We start from the raw sequence: 23,618 nt of genomic DNA on the forward strand, positions 1-23,618 counted from the left end.
CTTCTTTTAACGTTCTTTAGAGTCCATATCTGCAGCATGTGGTCGCATGCAAGTTGATTTTAATATGATATTTTTCACTTATATTGTTTTGTATATACTTATGGTCACTAGCTTGCTGGTATTTTATTAGTGTTAGTTACTAAATATTTGTTTGCATTGTGTGTTTGTTTGACAGGTTAAGTGTATCTATAAGAAGAGAATATATCCAATTTAATCCATACAATTGAAATACCGTATCTATCCATTCTTTCATGTTATCAAATCAAATATTCTAAAATAATCTCTAAAGTTCAAGAAACCCGAATTCAATTTCGGCGTTAAACAATTTTTTAACAATTTTTTTTGTCTAAGTAATTTAGTGGCTAGAAATTCTCCTTTTTAAGAAATCACAAATCGTGTCACGATGTTCGAACCCCCTGCATATATTATGCAATGTCTCTGCCAATTGAGCTAAGCGTATGAGAACATTTTTTAACAAATTTTATTTATCTCTTCTTCCGTCACGTTTTGCTAGTTCTCAAATACATTTCCGAAAATGCCCCAGCGTGACTTAAGTCACTCAGGTGTTAAACCCCACGTGAGTTAACTCGCACCGAACCCCACGTGAGTTAACTCACATTGTTTCCTTTAAGCTTGTTAATGTTGTTTATGAAAAAATAGTTTATAAAGGTACAATTTTCTTTAGTGAGAACTTTGAATTAAGATAAAAACTTATTTATCTTTTTGAAGGTACAATTTTTCATTATAAAGGTACAATTTTTATTCTTCTACTTTTTCATCTTTTTGAGTGTGTCTAAATCTTATGAGTAAACATAACTTTCTCTCAATTTAATTAAACACATAAAAATGACACCATATATAAATACGATACAAAATATTATATTCAATAATCAATTCAAATGTTTATTCATGTATAAATACCAAATAAAGGTATATTAAGTAATCAATTCAAATGTTTATTCGATTGAAAGAGAAAGAGAAAATTAATAAACAAAACAAAAATTGTATAAGAAGGAAGAGGAGGCATTGTGGTGGCCGGACAAGGAGAAGCGAGGCGAGGCGAGAAGAGGGGTAGCATTTCAGTGCCTTTGGGTGCCTTTGTTCCTATCTCTCTTAACCATTCATTCCCTCTCATCTAAATAATTTATTTTAATCATTCATCCAACATTACTCTCATCTAAAAAACAATTAAAGTCAAAGGCACCGAAACGCTACCCCGACTCCCGAGAAGAGATAGAGAAGAGAGGGATGAAGTTTCAAATGAAAAATTGAGAAAATGAAACTCAAAATGACGCATTTGCCCTTGCTATTGAGTTGATATAACAAAACTACCCTTAAGTCGAGTATTCGTCCTCTTTTTTTGTACAAATTTACATGTTTGCCCCTTTTTTTACTCAACCATATTATATTTAATACAATGACTCCTATTCATTTAGCAAAAAAAAAAAAAGAAAAAGAAGAGGTCTCTCGCAGTAGCATGTACCGGAGACAAAGCCAAATAACCACTAGATTATTAAGAGTGAAATGGTTTTATTAAACAAAAGTGAGTAAAAGTTGAATAGATTACGCATACCAATACATAATTTTGAACTTAAATATCTTGAATAATATATTAAAAAAATTATAAAAATTTGATATTTTGAAAATACACATCGAGACATTGAAGGGGAGAAAAACACAAGAAGGGGGGATTGAATTGTGTTGGACTTTTCTTCGGTTTCTCTTGAAACTCAGAACACTTAAGTTCAGAAGCTATAAGGACTGCTTCTGAACTGGGTGATCAGGAGCGTATGCAGCGGAATAAAACACAGAGAAGGGAAAGAAGAAAGACACGAAGCAATTATACAGGTTCCTTCCACAAACCGAAAGTAGTCCTGTCCCCCTTGCACTTCCAAGGAGAGTTCACTAAAATGTAATATCTGATTACAAATGCTCACTGCTAAAACTAACAAGAGACTTCAAATGCTCAAGCACACTTGCAAGAGACTTCCTATGCTCCTGAACACAATCAAGTAATTTGTTGTGCTTTTAAGTATGATCTTATTTTTGAATTGTGAAGTTTTATGTTAATTCATGATATGATTTTCCTTTCGTTATTTCGTTTTATGGCAGTGTTCATTATTTATTTTAATTTTTTTTTTGTCGCAATGGATTAATTGAACCATGCCTGGAGTTATGTATAGTTGATACGAACAGTCTATATTATTCATTGAAATACTAGGTTTCTCTGCTTGACTATTCTTTCTTGCATGATATATTAAAGTACTTACTTCATTAATATCTGACATGAACCTTGCTCTATTATTAGTGTTCCCTGCTTGATATAATTGAGTTTCATATGTTATGAATTGTTTTCCTGATTGGTTTAACTTTATTATCCATAACTAAGCTTTGAAAAGAACGTGGACCCTAAATCTAAAATATTCAACCTTTTTATATATGAATGGATAGATTATATTTAGTAGCAAGATGTTTTTGGTTATATATAATTAAGGTCCTTTTTGTTTTGAGATGCCGAGTCATTGCCTTGTATACCTACAGGTCCTTCACTTGCTAACTTCATTAAGATTGAAGATAATTTATATGTAGTATAATTTACTTACCAAAGTCGATACAAACCGTGATGTTGCTTATTTGATATTTTGACTTATTGATTTTTAATGACTGATTACATGTATATTATTTGTGTACATGTTCATTTATATTTTGGCTAGAGAATTACATACAAGTTCATTGAAGAGTTACTACTATTTTAATCCAAAAGAAGATATTCGTTTTTTTTAAGAGATATTTGATATGATAGTTATAATGAAATTATTTGTATTATTTTTAAATGTGTAATGATGAATTATATAAAGATGTGATATTTGAAGATGTGTAATTTAAAGATGTGTTATATAAAGATGTGTTATTTGAAGATGTGTGATTTAAGGATGGGTTATATAAAGATGTGATCTTGTTATTTATGCACTATATGTGTTAATTATGATGTTTATGATGATGCGATGTTTAAGATGTTGTTGATTATCATTTAATGCTGTTGTACTATGATGCTGATATGAGATGAATTATTTATATGCTGCATATACTGCTGAGTCTTATTTAAGATGTAAGTATCGGTCTAAGTCAAGGAGTTATAAGATGTTCATGAAGTTCTAAGACGTAAGATGTTGAGTCCATGCATACTCATTTAAAGATGAGGGCTCATGCCCTGGAGCTTTTGCTCAACCAGAGACGAGGGCTCATGCCCTAGGAGCTTTTGCTCAATAGCGACGAGGGCTTATGCCCTAGGAGTATATTTATGCTCATAAGCGACGAGGGCTTCTGCCCTAGATTGGTACCACATGCATTTGCATTTCATGATGATTCAAGATGGTATAAGACGATAAGAGTTGCATAGTCGAGTCTAGATGCATTGTCGAGTCAAGTTGTAAGTTGTGATGTTTTAACGAAGTATCTAATGATGAAATATTTGTATGATGTTATGTTACGATGATTATGACTGTTATATGATGATATATTGCTAAGATGGATTGATGTAACTATGTATTTGAATATAATTGTTGAATTATATGATGTTTAGGTTGTTAAATGTAAATGATGATTTATATACTTAATATTATTGTTTGAGAAATCTCACCCCTTCTGCTTGAAAATGTTGCTCTTTGTATGGGTAACTTGCAGGTAATCAAGATTAGGCGTGGTCGTGAGTGGACTCCTCACAAGTGTGTCTTTAGGTGCTCTGATACGTAACGGGATGGAAATTTTGACATTGTTTTCTATTCCTTTTGTATTGTCTTATGAGAATTTATAACGAAGTTGTTGAAATTGAACTTATTTTTATGTTTAGACTATTTATGAGACCTTGGTGCCTAAGACTATTTTTGGATGTTGAATAATTCCGCTGCCAGATATTAAGTACTTTGTTGATTGAATTTTTGAATGATAAATTATTATTTATTCATTTATGATTTTTATGAAATGTGACATTCCGTTTACGATGAATTACTCTGATTTTATTAAGAAATTTTTATGTTGGGAAAATGGGGTGTTACATGTTCCAACAAAATCTAACGACATCTTATATGATATTATTTATCTTTATATATTAGTAGAAAAATATGCTCAAAGTAAGTTATGTCAAAATTACAAATTTCAACTGGGTCATCTATTGTGGGACGGAGGGATTAAATTATTAGAAGGAAGAGAGAGAAGATGGTGTGGAATGTAAAAAGTAAAATAAAAAATAGAGTCCATAGTCTTGTAAAAAACTGGCACATGTAAGCTGTACTATTCTTATTAACATAGGGTGTTCATAGTCTTATTAAAAAACTGACACGTATAAGCCTTACTATTCTTCTCTACCATTTGGAATTAGGTTTCAAAGGGACTCAAGCGGCGGCTAGATCTGAAACTTTATCGGCGGCTAGATCTGAAACTTTATCGGCGGCTAGATCTGAAACTTTTCCAGATCACGAGGCAAGTTCAACTTTTTCTGTCTTAATTTTATATTACTGCGCATTTGGTAGATTTTCAACTCTATTCTATTCTCTTAAAAATGCACTAATTATGATCTAGTTAATTATATAAATACATCATTTTCGAAAATAATTAGGGAAGTTCTCTTTATTAAATTTAATATTATTGCACTTTTTTGCATAACTTCAAATTAGGCAAGTTCTCGGAACTTCAACTTTATTTCCTTAAAAATGATTTAAATTTTTTTTTTTCATCATTCGTATAGATACATTTTTTCACAGATCACTAGGAAAGTTTTATCTCAAATTTATTATTACGGCAATTTTTTCATATGATTTTAAAACACGCCATGATTTATTTTTACTGTATTATATTTGAAATTTATAAAGTTAATATTCCTGGCTATTTATTTGTTATGAATATGTTTATTTAGGAATGGCATTCAACGCTGTTAGAAGATGTTGTCAGGCTATCGTTTCATCCATAAGCTCGGTTAAACCCGTTCATAGGTAAATAACACTATCAATTAGCACTTACAAATATAGTAATTATAAATATTAACTATGTTTAACACTAGTGTAACGATCTGTGCCAAGCACGGGATACATTGATTTTAATTTTTTTTAATGAATTTTGTTCATTAAAATACAAAATGTGGCATAAAACCAACCGATACAAAAAATAGAATATTAATCACATATTTAGTTTTATTTTTTATTTTTTTCACAGTGGTATCTTTTTTATGATGTAGAAAACAGAGAGACAATAGATTACAATAAAGAAAAAAGTGGCAATTTTATTTTTGTAATTTAAGCCGCAAACCAAAAATTTGGCTAGCATTGTGGTATTTTAGATTCATTTTCAAAACTTGAGCAATAATTTGATAGACAAAAGTGCAATCAAGCCTAATTTTACAAAAAAACAATTAATTCAATTATAATTAGTAGGTAATTGTAATTGTGTAACGAACCAAAATTCAAAATGTAATTAATTCAAGTTTTTTATTGTAGTTTTGTAACATATAGAATTTTTAATGTACCATAAAAATCTAAATCGAAACGCCTATTACACTAATAAATATCTGAATCTAACTGACTTAGTATTTTATGATTATATATGGTTGTCCCAAAAAATTGTCAAACAAATAGTTGTTCAAATAACACACCTCATTTTTAGTTTGTATATAAAAAATATTAGATTTTATGATTATTTGATTTCGTTCAAAATTCAAAATATAATTTATTCAAGTTATTTATTATAGTTTTGTAACATACCGAATTTGTTAATATACCGTATAAATCTTAATCGAAATGCCTATTACACTAATAATTATTAAAACGTAACCGACTTAGTATTTTATGAAAAAAATTATTTGAAATAAAAAAAGGCCTTTAATTTTTATATATATTTTAGAATTTGTGTAAGGTTTAAAACACAAGTAAATTGTAAATTGATAATATGAAAATTAAAATATTTTTTCATTGAAGGGTCAATACATGCAAAAATAATGATTTTTTATTGGGTCAAGTAGCTTAGTGGCAAGATTCACACACATTATGTGTGGAGAAGTGGGGAATCCGGGGTTCGAACCCCGAACATTATGTGTGGAGAAGTGGGGAATCCGGGGTTCGAACCCCAGCCCTTGCATAAATATAAATTATCCCTAGTTGCTACCAACTGAGCTACACTTACGGGACGCAAAAATAATGATTTATTCAATTGATAATAGTAATTCCATGACATGGACCTTATTCTGGTGGATTAAAAACAGACATGGAACATTGTCATAATGGACAAATAACTTGAACGCAACAAAGTTATTTTTGAAGACACTATTTCTCCATCTTCACAATCTTTTTAACTGGTTGAAAAATTGCATCAAATGTTTCACAATCATCATTTGTTGGCAACATTATCTTCTTAGGAGGTGCAAATGATTCACAATCCAATTCAATAACACCTTTTGGATCCACAACTGCTAGAGTTGTGGGAATTGTTTCAGAAAACTTATGCATTAAATATCATACATTTGTTATTATTGGTTGTGTACAACTATGCATATCTAAGGTAAATATAATATTAGAGCTTTGTATTATAAAAAGGTTGAAAAAACATATACGATAATGTTGTTGGACTCAATAATGTCAGAACATGATTTATTAAGCAATCCAGAAACATCTCGATGAAATAAAACAAAAAGTGCACTCCCAATGTCATCAATCACTCGAATCATGATTTTGAACCTGCATCAAACGGTTGAATGTGTTAATAACAAACTTAAGGATAGTGCGTTATGCTAATTAAAAATCTCAACAAATTTAAGTTAGCATATACCTAGGTGTGACATTCACAACATGACGATCACACTTTTCGCAAAAGTACATGTTAGAATCAGCATACACATTTTTGTTGCGTGAGCAAGCGGTGTACCACCATCCATCCTCATCAATAATCTCACTTATTGTTTCCAAGACAATAAAAGAGGTGCCTTGCATCATCACCATACAAAATAATGTTATACTAAAAGGCGTACAAACCTTATCAAAATATATCGCTAATAAAAAAAAAAACTTATTAACATTCTTCAACTCCTCAATAGTGGTCCTAGGAGTAAGTTTGAGAAACTCCTCATTTACAGGTATGCGAGATGAATTTGGTAACTAGATCAACCCCGAAGCAGGAGAATTTGTATTTGCACTAAGAAAGCTGTAATAAAAAGTATATGTCAATAATATTATAATTTAATAAAAAATATATATTCAATAAATGAATTATGCAAAAATGTTATATATAAAAAAAAACCTTTTCTTTAGTTAATATGCTTCATCAATTTCAGGATTGAAGGTGATTCTAGTGGAAGAAAATGCATTTTGCAATGCTGGTTTTCCTATCATTAAGATACAAAAGTATATGATTTAAGTGTGTGTGTGTCTATATATATATATATATATATATATAGGTATAAACAAACAATCACAATTGCTAGTAATAAATTATTACCTTGAAACAATTTAACTTTTGTCAACATAATGGCTACAACAACATTTTGAGATTCACCGGACGATAGAAAAGAGTTCAACTTCTCAACATACTCTCCAATTTAAAACGATGCCTATTTAAAATTGTGAAAGATTATACAAATATTAATAAAAATGCAATAATATAGGTCTTAAATAATTACAATTACAAAAAAAAAATCAACGCTACCCATTTGAATCAAATTTAATGACATTCATCTTAGTTTTTACACCTTATCTTTCGTACTCTCTTTCAACACCAACTCCAGTTATGACTCCAATTACATCTGCATATATAACATAGATTAATATATCGATCAAATTACAATTTATTATTATAAGAATATAACGTATAATGGAATGATATTAAACAAAACATTTTATTAATTCAACCGTTAAAATAATTATATAACGACTATAAAATAAACTGTAACATTGAAAAATAAAACTATTTTCACAAAAAAATAATTAAATTATTGTGTTATTTTTGTAAACAAACAATAATATTTCTTCCAATTTACAGGAAGAAAATTATAGTCACTTACCAACCAAATTGTTGTTGTCGTAAGATTCATTGAAAATATCAAGTGCAGGTGTAAACGAATACATGTTTGTTGAGACCAAAGTAGTTTTAGATAGTTTGACTTTTGTGTTGATTGTGAAATTCAGTTTGTATTCGCTACGTTATGGTCGATACGAACCACAATTGCAAGCAACATCAAATGAGGAAATCGTGAACACCATTCCCTCTTGGAGTTGCTCCTTGAACTTGTAGATCAATGTTTTTCTTATAGACGCATCAATTCGATCGCCCTAGATAACAAACATTAAAACACTATACTTTAAACAAACAAAAAATACAAAAAAAAAATGATATGAAAAAAGTACCTTTCGATCCATTAGAACCAACTCCATGCAAAATGGTAGTTTTTTATTTTTGTAGTCTTGAACAAACCAAAAATGAACAACCCTCACAAAATGAACAACTCCATGTAAAATGGTAGTTTTTTTTATTTTTATTAGAAGGAAGAGAGAGAAGATGGTGTGGAATGTAAAAAGTAAAATAAAAAATAGAGTCCATAGTCTTGTAAAAAACTGGCACGTGTAAGCTGTACTATTCTTATTAACATAGGGTGTTCATAGTCTTATTAAAAAACTGACACGTGTAAGCTCTACTATTCTTCTCTACCATTTGGAATTAGGTTTCAAAGGGACTCAAGCGGCGGCTAGATCTGAAACTTTATCGGCGGCTAGATCTGAAACTTTTTTCAGATCACGAGGCAAGTTCAACTTTTTCTGTCTTAATTTTATATTACTGCGCATTTGGTAGATTTTCAACTCTATTCTATTCTCTTAAAAATGCACTAATTATGATCTAGTTAATTATATAAATACATCATTTTCGAAAATAATTAGGCAAGTTCTCTTTATTAAATTTAATATTATTGCACTTTTTTGCAGAACTTCAAATTAGGCAGGTTCTCGGAACTTCAACTTTATTTCCTTAAAAATGATTTAAAAAAAATTAATCATCATTCGTACATTTTTTCACAGATCACTAGGAAAGTTTTATCTCAAATTTATTATTACGACAATTTTTTCATATGATTTTAAAACATGCCATGATTTATTTTTACGGTATTATATTTGAAATTTATAAAGTTAATATTCCTGGCTATTTATTTGTTATGAATATGTTTATTTAGGAATGACATTCAATGCTGTTAGAAGATGCTGTCAGGCTATCGTTTCATCCATAAGCTCGGTTAAACCCGTTCCTAGGTAAATAACACTATCAATTAGCACTTACAAATATATTAATTATAAATATTAACTATGTTTAACACTATTGTAACGATCCGTGCCAAGCACGGGATACATTGATTTTAATTTTTTTTAATGAATTTTGTTCATTAAAATACAAAATGTGGCATAAAACCAACCGATACAAAAAATAGAATATTAATCGCATATTTAGTTTTATTTTTTATTGTTTTCACAGTGGTATCTTTTTTATGATGTAGAAAACAGAGAGACAATAGATTACAATAAAGAAAAAAGTGGCAATTTTATTTTTGTAATTTAAGCCGCAAACCAAAAATTTGGCTAGCATTGTGGTATTTTAGATTCATTTTCAAAACTTGAGCAATAATTTGATAGACAAAAGTGCAATCAAGCCTAATTTCACAAAAAAACAATTAATTCAATTATAATTAGTAGGTAATTGTAATTGTGTAACGAACCAAAATTCAAAATGTAATTAATTCAAGTTTTTTATTGTAGTTTTGTAACATATAGAATTTTTAATGTACCATAAAAATCTAAATCGAAACGCCTATTACACTAATAATTATCTGAATCTAACTGACTTAGTATTTTATGATTATATATGGTTGTCCCAAAAAATTGTCAAACAAATGGTTGTTCAAATAACACACCTCATTGTTAGTTTGTATATAAAAAATATTAGATTTTATGATTATTTGATTTCGTTCAAAATTCAAAATATAATTTATTCAAGTTATTTATTATAGTTTTGTAACATACCGAATTTGTCAATATACCGTATAAATCTTAATCGAAACGCCTATTACACTAATAATTATTAAAACGTAACCGACTTAGTATTTTATGAAAAAAATTATTTGAAATAAAAAAAAGGCCTTTAATTTTTATATATATTTTAGAATTTGTGTAAGGTTTAAAACAAAGTAAATTGTAAACTGATAATATGAAAATTAAAATATTTTTTCAGTGAAGGGTCAATACATGCAAAAATAATGATTTTTTATTGGGTCAAGTAGCCTAGTGGCAAGATTCACACACATTATGTGTGGAGAGCCTAGTGGCAAGATTCACACACATTATGTGTGGAGAAGTGGGGAATCCGGGGTTCGAACCCGGCCCTTGCATAAATTATCCCTAGTTGCTACCAACTGAGCTACACTTACGGGACGCAAAAATAATGATTTATTCAATTGATAATAGTAATTCCATGACATGGACCTTATTCCGGTGGATTAAAAACAGACATGGAACATTGTCATAATGGACAAATAACTTGAACGCAACAAAATTATTTTTGAAGACACTATTTCTCCATCTTCACAATCTTTTTAACTGGTTGAAAAATTGCATCAGATGTTTCACAATCATCATTTATTGGCAACATTATCTTCTTAGGAGGTGCAAATGATTCACAATCCAATTCAATAACACCTTTTGGATCCACAACTGCTAGAGTTGTGGGAATTGTTTCAGAAAACTTATGCATTAAATCCTATAATAAAAAATATGTCAATATAGAGTAAAATAAGTATATATTATAATCACAACCACCATTTTTTTCTTCCAAAAAATCAAATAAAATAAACTTTAAAATGTTATTAAATACCATGACAACATTGTCTTTCTCAATACCAACTGTCTTCGAATATAATATTAGAGTTGAATCCAAAAAGTTAGAGTTGAATCCAACACTCACGTCAACCTTAAACAATAACTCGGTACCAACCAATTGTTCAATCTCATTTGGTAAATCATTAGATAGATCACCCCGCCAAAATATCATAAGAATAAAAATATCATACATTTTTTTTGTTACCAAAAATATCATACATTTGTTATTATTGTTTGTGTACAACTATGCATATCTAAGGTAAATATAATATTAGAGCTTTGTATTATAAAAAGGTTGAAAAAACATATACGACAATGTTGTTGGACTCAATAATGTCAGAACATGATTTATTAAGCAATCCAGAAACATCTCGATCAAATAAAACAAAAAGTGCACTCCCAATGTCATCAATCACTTGAATCATGGTTTTGAACCTGCATCAAATGGTTGAATGTGTTAATAACAAACTTAAGGATAGTGCGTTATGCTAATTAAAAATCTCAACAAATTTAAGTTAGCATATACCTAGGCGTGACATGCACAACATGACGATCACACTTTTCGCAAAAGTACATGTTAGAATCAACATACACATTTTTGTTGCGTGAGCAAGCGGTGTACCACCATCCATCCTCATCAATAATCTCACTTATTGTTTCCAAGACAATAAAAGAGGTGCCTTGCATCATCACCATACAAAATAATGTTATACTAAAAGGCGTACAAACCTTATCAAAATAGATCGCTAATAAAAAAAAAAACCTTATTAACATTCTTCAACTCCTCAATAGTGGTCCTAGGAGTAAGTTTGAGAAACTCCTCATTCACAGGTATGCGAGATGAATTTGGTAACTGGATCAACCCCGATGCAGGAAAATTTGTATTTGCACTAAGAAAGCTGTAATAAAAAGTATTTTTCAATAATATTATAATTTAATAAAAAATATATATTCAATAAATGAATCATGCAAAAATGTTATATATAAAAAAAAACCTTTTCTTTAGTTAATTTGCTTCATCAATTTCAGGATTGAAGGTGATTCTAGTGGAAGAAAATGCATTTTGCAATGCTGGTTTTCCTATCATTAAGATACAAAAGTATATGATTTAAGTGTGTGTGTGTCTATATATATATATATATATATATATATATATATATATATATATATATATATATATATATATATATATATATATATATAGGTATAGGTATAAAAAAATAATCACAATTGCTAGTAATAAATTATTACCTTGAAACAATTTAACTTTTGCCAACATAATGGCTACAACATCATTTTGAGATGCACCGGACGATAGAAAAGAGTTCAACTTCTCAACATACTCTCCAATTTAAAACGATGCCTATTTAAAATTGTGAAAGATTATACAAATATTAATAAAAATGCAATAATATAGGTCTTAAATAATTACAATTACAAAAAAAAATCAACGCTACCCATTTGAATCAAATTTAATGACATTCATCTTAGTTTTTACACCTTATCTTTCGTACTCTCTTTCAACACCAACTCCAGTTATGACTCCAATTACATCTGCATATATAACATAGATTAATATATCGATCAAATTACAATTTATTATTATAAGAATATAACGTATAATGGAATGATATTAAACAAAACATTTTATTAATTCAACCGTTAAAATAATTATATAACGACTATAAAATAAACTGTAACATTGAAAAATAAAACTATTTTCACAAAAAAATAATTAAATTATTGTGTTATTTTTGTAAACAAACAATAATATTTGTTCCAATTTACAGGAAGAAAATTATAGTCACTTACCAACCAAGTTGTTGTTGTCGTAAGATTCATTGAAAATATCAAGTGCAGGTGTAAACGAATACACGTTTGTTGGGACCAAAGTAGTTTTAGATAGTTTGACTTTTGTGTTGATTGTGAAATTCAGTCTGTATTCACTACGTTATGGTCGATACGAACCACAATTGCAAGCAACATCAAATGAGGAAATCGTGAACACCATTCCCTCTTGGAGTTGCTCCTTGAACTTGTAGATCAATGTTTTTCTTGTAGACGCACCAATTCGATCGCCCTAGATAACAAACATTAAAACACTATACTTTAAACAAACAAAAAATACAAAAAAAAAATGATATGAAAAAAGTACCTTTCGATCCATTAGAACCAACTCAATGGAAAATGGTAGTTTTTTATTTTTGTAGTCTTGAACAAACCAAAAATGAACAACCCTCACAAAATAAACAACTCCATGGAAAATGGTGATTATGTTTAACTATGTTTAACATGTTTCAACTTAATTGTTAGGAGGAGTCCATACGATTTAAGGACTCCCAAGAACTTTGGGATGGTGATTATCCCAGGGAACAAAGCATACATGATTAAAAGAGGAGGAAACTACCAAAGCGATCTACGCTTTGTGTTCCATGTTCTCAACCCCCTTTTTGAAAGGGTGAGTGATGTCTTTGTGCTAGATGAGCAAACAATCACCGTTCCTGCAATGCCTTCCAATTCCATTGCTGCAAAGCCTCCTTCCAATTCCATTCCTGCAATGGATCTTACACTGAAGGTACAAATTCGTTGTACATTTATTTATTATTGGTAACATTAATATCATACACACATTGCTTCTTTTCAGTACCTATCCAACAGAGTTAGCTAGTGCTGTTGCCTCACAAAATAAAATAAACATAAACATTGCATTTAAATGCGTATATACATAGAATTCAAACTCTCTAGTAATTTTTACCAATAAGTTCAAATTGAAAGCAATCTCTAATTTCAATTGATGAATGGCTATTTTCTGGAAATGTGTGTCAAAATGATGAATTTTACGAGAGGAATGTAAGTTTTAAGAGGACTTGAAATATTTCCTCAACAGAATGATGATTTATTTCTTGCTTGGATATTTCGTTCAAGAATTTCATATTCCAAAGTGTTATTATCAAGTATTATCAAACACTCATATTAGAGAATTTAAAATGATCTTTCAAGAGGTAGAATTGGTGATATACTTCACCAGATTGTTCCTTTAAATCGCTTTTTTTCCTCTTGCTCATGTATTGCATCTCTCTCTGCCTCATCAGAATGATGACTCTCTTAACTCTTAGCACTGTGTTTTTCTTTCTATCACGTGCCAGCGTCACAACAACACACCTAGTATAAAAAAGGACAATGCAGTAGGGAAGAAGACCCCTAACTACCCATAAAGCAAAGCTACTTCAGAGAAAGGTATTTCTCTGCCCAAACCTTAAAAGGTTGAGGTTGAAATTGAAATTTCCGCAATGATCCCCCTTCTCCCTCTCTATTCAAAACCTAGTAGCATGTGATAGTCATGGAAGACGAGAGAGAGAGAGAGAGAGAGAGAGAGAGAGAGAGAGAGTGAGAGAGAGAGAATATCTCGGATATTCAGAATCTCAAATATTTGGTCCAGTTTGTATATTGAATTGAATATCTCATATATTCACAATCTCAAATATTTTACTCTTAACAATTCCTTATGCCTATATATCTATCAACAGACAGCTCAAAGGAGGACAGTGTGATTGCATATCAACATTTGTCATTGTATGGAAGTTACAGAAATTGGTTTCAAAATTACCTTGAAGAAATAGGACAGATCATGTTAAGCTGCGCAGTGAGGCAGATTGATGATGAAGGCAGGCAGGAAATTTCTGTTGGTGATTTCCAAAATAATGGAATCACTTTAGAACCAAAAGTTGTAACTCTTCATGGGAATCATTCATATACATTGGAACATTATTATTTATTGATAGATAATGAACCATGACATTGATTCAAGTGTATATGGTTGTAACATTTGGCAAAAGGGTGTTTAATGAACCATAGCATTGATTCAAGTGTATATGATCATAACCTTTGGCAAAGGGGTGCCTAATGAATCATAACATTGATTCAAGTCAAAGGGGTGTTTTCTCTCATGTGAAGAGTCATATAATGCACTATAAATGCTTGGCATTTGGGCATTAGTTGGATACACAAAAAACACAAAAACAACACAATTTTGGACAGAATTTTGTTAGATTAACAACATAATTCTCCCTCATTCTCTTACTCTAAATCATCCATCAATTCTCTAATGCATGAGTGAATTGCTGGAACCATAAATTTGTAAAATACTGTTAGGAGATACGCTTGGTGTGGTTGTGCAATACACGTCAAGGAACTCATAGTATCCTGAAGGGGATTCGCCGGTCATTCCTTATTGCATCCAATATACAGTTATTGGTGGGGGCGAATCGAACCTAAAGGTTAGTATGGCAACCCCATACGCTTTGAGTTTACATGCATAACTATTAAACTTTTCAGGTTTCAAGTGCAGCAGCCTCTTCCTAACAATCAAGATATACAACAATCTTTGGAATTTATGTGCACACTTCATCGTATTTATCTTCATCATCTTCTTGGTCAAGTTATTGCAGCAGACCCCCAACACAAGTTCCAACAATCTTTAGGTTCGATTTATGATTTACTTGTGACTAATGGCTGCAATTTTTAGGAGAGATGAAAGCTTACATTTTCTTCCATGACTACGGTGAACGGTAAACAAATTCCTTTTATGAATATATGTTATGGAAATTTATGGATAAATATTTCATATGTGATGTGTTTATGTTAAATTTACATGTGGTTGTAGATAATATATGCATGATAAATTTTGATATGTATGAAATTTATCGTTTGAAATTTGTTTGATGTTAATTTAAACATGAGATAATGTGCATATAAGTGATTACCTATTATGAAATATTTGGTGTTCTAAATGCATGTGTATAGTATCTAAGTAAATATGAATATGTTAGATTTAACATGTGGTGACATATATATACATGATTTAGAAATTGTTCAAGTATATGAATTTTGATGAGTATAGTAATATGTTAAGAATGTTTAAACACTATTTTATTTATGAAAGTAGTGTAGATAAATTGTCAAAATATCAAGTGGTTGCTTTAATGATATTATTTACTTTGTGTAAGAAATTATTATCATTAATATTGTGTTGATATCATAAGTACATGATAATATGAAAAGTAATGGTTAATTTCTTGTTTATCATGATATTAAAATAATTTGGGTATGTTTTGAATTATTGTAAGTTGATATATGTTCATGGAAGAAAGTCATAGAGAATATTAATGATTTTAGTTCATTGTTTATTTTCTTATGTGACTGTTTATTGATATTTAACATTGAACATATTTAAACATAAACTTGAATTTAACACAATGAATTTATGATATATGTATTAGTTATATGATAACTAAAATCAAAATTTTTGTGTTATATTTAATTTTATGTGGAGTATATGACTTACATGTTTAATCCCATCTTATTAAGTTTAGTAATGACATTCTTTTATGATCTAGTTTTATTTTGCTATGTATTTTTAATGCATTCAATGTATGATATATCTTGGCTAGATATAAAAGAAAAGTTGAAGTTGGAATTGAAATGCATGTTAAATATTGTTATAGCAAAGGTGTAATGACATAAAAGTTTGTGTACTATTACAATATACTCAATTGACGAAAGTGTCATGGTTTGATGATAGTTGGTAAATACTATCAAGAGTATATAAGTTGATCCATAGACATAGCTATGAGAATTAAAAATCTATGTGAAGAATTGAATATTCAAAGTTTATAAAAGTTAACAGAAAATCTTGCAATTATTTGACGAAATGATTGACAAGGAATGATGTCTTTGGAAATGATGTTGAATACATTGAAGACATTATTAGGGATGTGGTACAAACGCAAATCTAATTTATCACCAATGGTGGAAACTCAACCCACACTTGAGTAGCATCAAGTCTTGGGTTCAATGGTGAAAGTACACTATTAGAGTGATTGAAGTACTTGACAATAGATACATCCCAAGGGGTAAAAGTACTTGGACCATAAGAAGAAAAAGGGTAGGATGAGGTTTTCCTCTTAATGGACATATAGCATATATTTGCTGGAATGCATACTTATGGGGCATTTCCGATATAGTCTACCTATGTGAGAATGAAGTTTGGCCGCTTCACGGAGTTCAAGGGTTTGACTCTTAAATTCTCATGAAAAGGGATATATGACACAAGGCCTTCTTAATGTGTCATCTTACAAGTCTCTTTATCAATGGTACCGAGATTCTATGTGTAAGTTATGCACACTTGTTCTAATGAATAGTTGGTTCAAAGCTTGCCTACCATACTATTTGGGAATGAGCGAAAACTTAACTTACTAAGTAATGGTTCAAATCGCGAGATACCATTATCTGAAGGCATGGAGTTTCCGGATTTATGTGATTTAGTATTTTGAAAATGGTGGGGGATTGTTGGTGATTTCCAAAATAATGGAATCACTTTAGAACCAAAAGTTGTAACTCTTCATGGGAATCATTCATATACATTGGAACATTATTATTTATTGATAGATAATGAACCATGACATTGATTCAAGTGTATATGGTTGTAACATTTGGCAAAAGGGTGTTTAATGAACCATAGCATTGATTCAAGTGTATATGATCATAACCTTTGGCAAAGGGGTGCCTAATGAATCATAACATTGATTCAAGTCAAAGGGGTGTTTTCTCTCATGTCAAGAGTCATATAATGCACTATAAATGCTTGGCATTTGGGCATTAGTTGGATACACAAAAAACACAAAAACAACACAATTTTGGACAGAATTTTGTTAGATTAACAACATAATTCTCCCTCATTCTCTTACTCTAAATCATCCATCAATTCTCTAATGCATGAGTGAATTGCTGGAACCATAAATTTGTAAAATACTGTTAGGAGATACGCTTGGTGTGGTTGTGCAATACACGTCAAGGAACTCATAGTATCCTGAAGGGGATTCGCCGGTCATTCCTTATTGCATCCAATATACAGTTATTGGTGGGGGCGAATCGAACCTAAAGGTTAGTATGGCAACCCCATATGCTTTGAGTTTACATGCATAACTATTAAACTTTTCAGGTTTCAAGTGCAGCAGCCTCTTCCTAACAATCAAGATATACAACAATCTTTGGAATTTATGTGCACACTTCATCGTATTTATCTTCATCATCTTCTTGGTCAAGTTATTGCAGCAGACCCCCAACACAAGTTCCAACAATCTTTAGGTTCGATTTATGATTTACTTGTGACTAATGGCTGCAATTTTTAGGAGAGATGAAAGCTTACATTTTCTTCCATGACTACGGTGAACGGTAAACAAATTCCTTTTATGAATATATGTTATGGAAATTTATGGATAAATATTTCATATGTGATGTGTTTATGTTAAATTTACATGTGGTTGTAGATAATATATGCATGATAAATTTTGATATGTATGAAATTTATCGTTTGAAATTTGTTTGATGTTAATTTAAACATGAGATAATGTGCATATAAGTGATTACCTATTATGAAATATTTGGTGTTCTAAATGCATGTGTATAGTATCTAAGTAAATATGAATATGTTAGATTTAACATGTGGTGACATATATATACATGATTTAGAAATTGTTCAAGTATATGAATTTTGATGAGTATAGTAATATGTTAAGAATGTTTAAACACTATTTTATTTATGAAAGTAGTGTAGATAAATTGTCAAAATATCAAGTGGTTGCTTTAATGATATTATTTACTTTGTGTAAGAAATTATTATCATTAATATTGTGTTGATATCATAAGTACATGATAATATGAAAAGTAATGGTTAATTTCTTGTTTATCATGATATTAAAATAATTTGGGTATGTTTTGAATTATTGTAAGTTGATATATGTTCATGGAAGAAAGTCATAGAGAATATTAATGATTTTAGTTCATTGTTTATTTTCTTATGTGACTGTTTATTGATATTTAACATTGAACATATTTAAACATAAACTTGAATTTAACACAATGAATTTATGATATATGTATTAGTTATATGATAACTAAAATCAAAATTTTTGTGTTATATTTAATTTTATGTGGAGTATATGACTTACATGTTTAATCCCATCTTATTAAGTTTAGTAATGACATTCTTTTATGATCTAGTTTTATTTTGCTATGTATTTTTAATGCATTCAATGTATGATATATCTTGGCTAGATATAAAAGAAAAGTTGAAGTTGGAATTGAAATGCATGTTAAATATTGTTATAGCAAAGGTGTAATGACATAAAAGTTTGTGTACTATTACAATATACTCAATTGACGAAAGTGTCATGGTTTGATGATAGTTGGTAAATACTATCAAGAGTATATAAGTTGATCCATAGACATAGCTATGAGAATTAAAAATCTATGTGAAGAATTGAATATTCAAAGTTTATAAAAGTTAACAGAAAATCTTGCAATTATTTGACGAAATGATTGACAAGGAATGATGTCTTTGGAAATGATGTTGAATACATTGAAGACATTATTAGGGATGTGGTACAAACCCAAATCTAATTTATCACCAATGGTGGAAACTCAACCCACACTTGAGTAGCATCAAGTCTTGGGTTCAATGGTGAAAGTACACTATTAGAGTGATTGAAGTACTTGACAATAGATACATCCCAAGGGGTAAAAGTACTTGGACCATAAGAAGAAAAAGGGTAGGATGAGGTTTTCCTCTTAATGGACATATAGCATATATTTGCTGGAATGCATACTTATGGGGCATTTCCGATATAGTCTACCTATGTGAGAATGAAGTTTGGCCGCTTCACGGAGTTCAAGGGTTTGACTCTTAAATTCTCATGAAAAGGGATATATGACACAAGGCCTTCTTAATGTGTCATCTTACAAGTCTCTTTATCAATGGTACCGAAATTCTATGTGTAAGTTATGCACACTTGTTCTAATGAATAGTTGGTTCAAAGCTTGCCTACCATACTATTTGGGAATGAGCGAAAACTTAACTTACTAAGTAATGGTTCAAATCGCGAGATACCATTATCTGAAGGCATGGAGTTTCCGGATTTATGTGATTTAGTATTTTGAAAATGGTGGGGGATTGTTGGTGATTTCCAAAATAATGGAATCACTTTAGAACCAAAAGTTGTAACTCTTCATGGGAATCATTCATATACATTGGAACATTATTATTTATTGATAGATAATGAACCATGACATTGATTCAAGTGTATATGGTTGTAACATTTGGCAAAAGGGTGTTTAATGAACCATAGCATTGATTCAAGTGTATATGATCATAACCTTTGGCAAAGGGGTGCCTAATGAATCATAACATTGATTCAAGTCAAAGGGGTGTTTTCTCTCATGTGAAAAGTCATATAATGCATTATAAATGCTTGGCATTTGGGCATTAGTTGGATACACAAAAAACACAAAAACAACACAATTTTGGACAGAATTTTGTTAGATTAACAACATAATTCTCCCTCATTCTCTTACTCTAAATCATCCATCAATTCTCTAATGCATGAGTGAATTGCTGGAACCATAAATCTGTAAAATACTGTTAGGAGATACGCTTGGTGTGGTTGTGCAATACACGTCAAGGAACTCATAGTATCCTGAAGGGGATTCGCCGGTCATTCCTTATTGCATCCAATATACAGTTATTGGTGGGGGCGAATCGAACCTAAAGGTTAGTATGGCAACCCCATACGCTTTGAGTTTACATGCATAACTATTAAACTTTTCAGGTTTCAAGTGCAGCAGCCTCTTCCTAACAATCAAGATATACAACAATCTTTGGAATTTATGTGCACACTTCATCGTATTTATCTTCATCATCTTCTTGGTCAAGTTATTGCAGCAGACCCCCAACACAAGTTCCAACAATTTCCTCAAGGTTCCGTTGTACGTCGCATGGTTAACATCTTGGGGAGCTATGAATCCGAAATCCCATGTAGGTATCTACTGGGATGTAGAAAATCTGCAACTGCCAAAGAAAGTGACAGTTGAAGAGTTTCAGAAGGCAGTTTATTCAGTTATGGAAAAAAAATCAGGTTACAAAGGGAATGTCCGCCACCAAAGATAATGGCTTATGGACATTTGACCGGAACAAAGAAACTGAGAGAGAATATCACAGAAAATATAATGTACATACGTACATTACGAGGTAAAAACGTTGCAGATAAACAGATTAAAAAGGGAATTATAGCATGGGGGTTATCTAAGAAATGGGAAAGGAGATGTTCATGTTTCAAACTCTTCAACAAAGGAAAAGCAGAAGAACAATGGGTTGTGCTAATCTCAGGCGACAAAGACTATAAAAAACCGTTGAGTTATTTGAGAAAAATCGGGTATAAAATAATGCTGGTCTGTGACAAACTTCCAGACCAAATGAAACATCCAGATTTGCATGTGAAATGGAAAAAATTGTACAACGAAGGGCTTGGTGAAATGAGGTATGTAAGAGTCGTCAAGCATAAACCAAAGGAGTAGCCGGGTGATTTGAAAGGAAGATTGAAAATCAAGCTTGACAATTTCAAGAAAAACTTGCAAAACAAGCAGAGAATGTGAGTCAAATCATTTCCCTCCCTTATTTAAATTATAGAATTTAAATTAGATTGTTTTGGGTAAAAGATATTTCCTTCTTTATTTAATGGAAATTCTATTTTGATATTTTGTAACGCAAAATTGCAGACGGGAGGGAAAGATAAAAGTCCAACGGTTCGGAAGAGATAAGAAGTCCAAAGAAACAAACAAGAAAGAATGAGAGTTGTTACTGCTTTAGATTTTCTTTGACAATCCTACATCAATCATGCATTTTTATAATGATGCTTTGGAATATCTGGATTTTGGATTTATACATTTTGTGGAACCTAAGCTAATTTTTTTGTTTGATCGCGACGATATATTACCCCGTTAAGGTATATTAAACCTAGGTTTGTAAAGAGGTTTTCTGGTTTTCCCCTATATTTTAGGGAAAGGTAGGGGAGTCGGTTATTTTCTTTATTCTAAATGAAGAAAAATGAAAGATAGAATGGTAAAACTTCATAGGATGTTGTACCTTAGTCTTCTTATCTTCCCCACTGAATGCTTGTGGATTAGTGTGATACTTCCCTTCAACATCCTGAGCTTCATGGACTATAACTATAAGTTGACCTCCACCAGTAAAGTTAAAACAAATATTAGAAAATGAAATAGAAAATGTTTTCACAATGTGAATGGGGCCTTATATATTAGGTTGTTAAACTATTAATAAGAAAGGAAATCAAAAGCTATTTACATGTGATCATGTTGTTAAAACTTAAATGCTCAGACATTGGTCATTGATCATTCGCTGCAATGGCCCTTTGGTCTCCCGACAGATATTGGAAGTCAAGTTTATTTTTTAAACAACAATGACTCTGATGAGTTTTTTTAATGCAAGGGAAATCTATGTCAATAAGAGTATGCCAGTCAAATAAGGGACATGATTTCCAGATGCTTAGCAGTCCTTAATTCCTAAAAACAACTACTGATATATAAACTAGATACTTATAAATTTCAAGACCTCATGGGAACAAAATAGCATTTCAAATATTCGTGCAGCAAAAGAAGGCAGAAGAATATGATGAAATTATGCAATTTTTATAAGAAGGCACTGCATTGTGTATATGTAATGTATATAGAGATGTCAAAATGAAAGGCCTATTCCAACTCCTCCTTCCATTAAGAATCAAGACTGGAATTTTCTATCATCCAATAAGTGGTTCCTATCAACATAAATTCCAACTAGAAAGTATTCTTTTGTTGTCGAGATATGCTCAAAACAGGTGACAACCATCATCATAACACTATCAACTGATGTACTTATTTTGTCTTGTACTACAAATTCAAGTGGGCAAGCAGAGTAGGCTTTTTTGTGTATGTGTGCAGGGGGTAGAAAAGTCAACAATCACCAACCTTTTCCATGAGACCGACATAGATGTTGGCAAAGCAAGAAAACTTGGAACCAAAGGCTTCAGTGTAATGTGAGGCAAAAGAAAAACTTGCAAATCCACAACCTGGAAACTACAGATATTTTAGCATAAAAAGACAGAAAAAAAAAAAAAAAAAATCATTCGTTCTTTACTAACAAGCACACAAAAAAGTTACCTGAACAGTTGCTTTCAACCCAAATGCCTTAACAGAAATGGTGACATTGGGATTTCCAGCCCATTTTATAGAAGGCTCCATAATCAACTCCTCCTCATCAGTCGCATAAACTTTCATTCCTATTGAGAATGTTCATACAATATCACAAATATGTTATCAAGACAAAAATGGATTGTGTACAAAATAGCAAAGCGGTAATAAGTACATCCCTTTGTGAGCAGATATGAACTATGAAGACATAAAAATAGTATCTATAAGAATAGCATATATCCAATTTAATAAGAATAGCATATATCCAATTTAATCCATACAATTGAAATACTGTATCTATTAATTCTTTTATGTTATCAATATTCTAAAATGAGATCTCTAAAGTTCAGGAAACTCAAATTCAATATGTTACTTAGAACATAAGTTAGTATTTCCTTTTTTTTTTTTACAATATGTTACTTAGGTTTGCCTCTCAATCTGTTATCAAATGTATCACTAATATTATATGCATGATAACAATGAAGTATTAACTAGCATTAACAAATATAGCCTTCCAATTAAGGTTTTATGGTTCAATTTCAAATATAATCGGACAAAATGTGTGTGATTGTCCAACATTTTTTAGGGTCATGCTAACTTGTGTTCTAAGGGTAAAGCTTTCAAAATTAAAAATACACAATTTTC

At 30.7% G+C, this 23,618-nt stretch overlaps 1 protein-coding gene and 2 pseudogenes across 10 annotated transcripts; all 3 read right to left on the minus strand.

Moving 5' to 3' along the window:
* Nucleotides 1-7,107: 7,107 nt before the first annotated feature.
* LOC146934608 (uncharacterized) lies at nt 7,108-9,939 on the minus strand (annotated as a pseudogene).
* Nucleotides 9,940-11,716: 1,777 nt separating this feature from the next.
* Nucleotides 11,717-13,140, minus strand: LOC146934609 (uncharacterized; annotated as a pseudogene).
* Nucleotides 13,141-13,153: 13 nt separating this feature from the next.
* LOC146934610 (synaptotagmin-1-like) lies at nt 13,154-23,217 on the minus strand. 10 transcript variants are annotated; one of them, XR_015007830.1, is made up of 5 exons: nt 22,944-23,217; nt 22,752-22,852; nt 21,874-21,950; nt 14,503-20,793; nt 13,154-13,464 (listed from the first exon to the last, which is right to left on the minus strand). XR_015007830.1 is itself a non-coding variant. In XM_085706517.1 (4 exons), exons 1-4 carry the CDS (start codon nt 23,058-23,060, stop codon nt 13,372-13,374), a joined length of 378 nt encoding a protein of 125 aa, XP_085562643.1. In that variant the 5' UTR covers nt 23,061-23,217; the 3' UTR covers nt 13,155-13,371. The 10 variants fall into 10 exon arrangements, 4 of the variants coding, with proteins under 4 accessions (XP_085562643.1, XP_085562642.1, XP_085562641.1 ...); XR_015007828.1 differs by having other exon boundaries at nt 21,874-22,852; XR_015007829.1 differs by having other exon boundaries at nt 21,874-22,859.
* Between the last annotated feature and the right edge of the window lie 401 nt (nt 23,218-23,618).

This window comes from Medicago sativa, chromosome 4 (genome assembly GCF_051527215.1).
Source record: "Medicago sativa cultivar Bolivia chromosome 4, Bolivia_mono, whole genome shotgun sequence".
Classification (NCBI taxonomy): domain Eukaryota; kingdom Viridiplantae; phylum Streptophyta; class Magnoliopsida; order Fabales; family Fabaceae; genus Medicago; species Medicago sativa.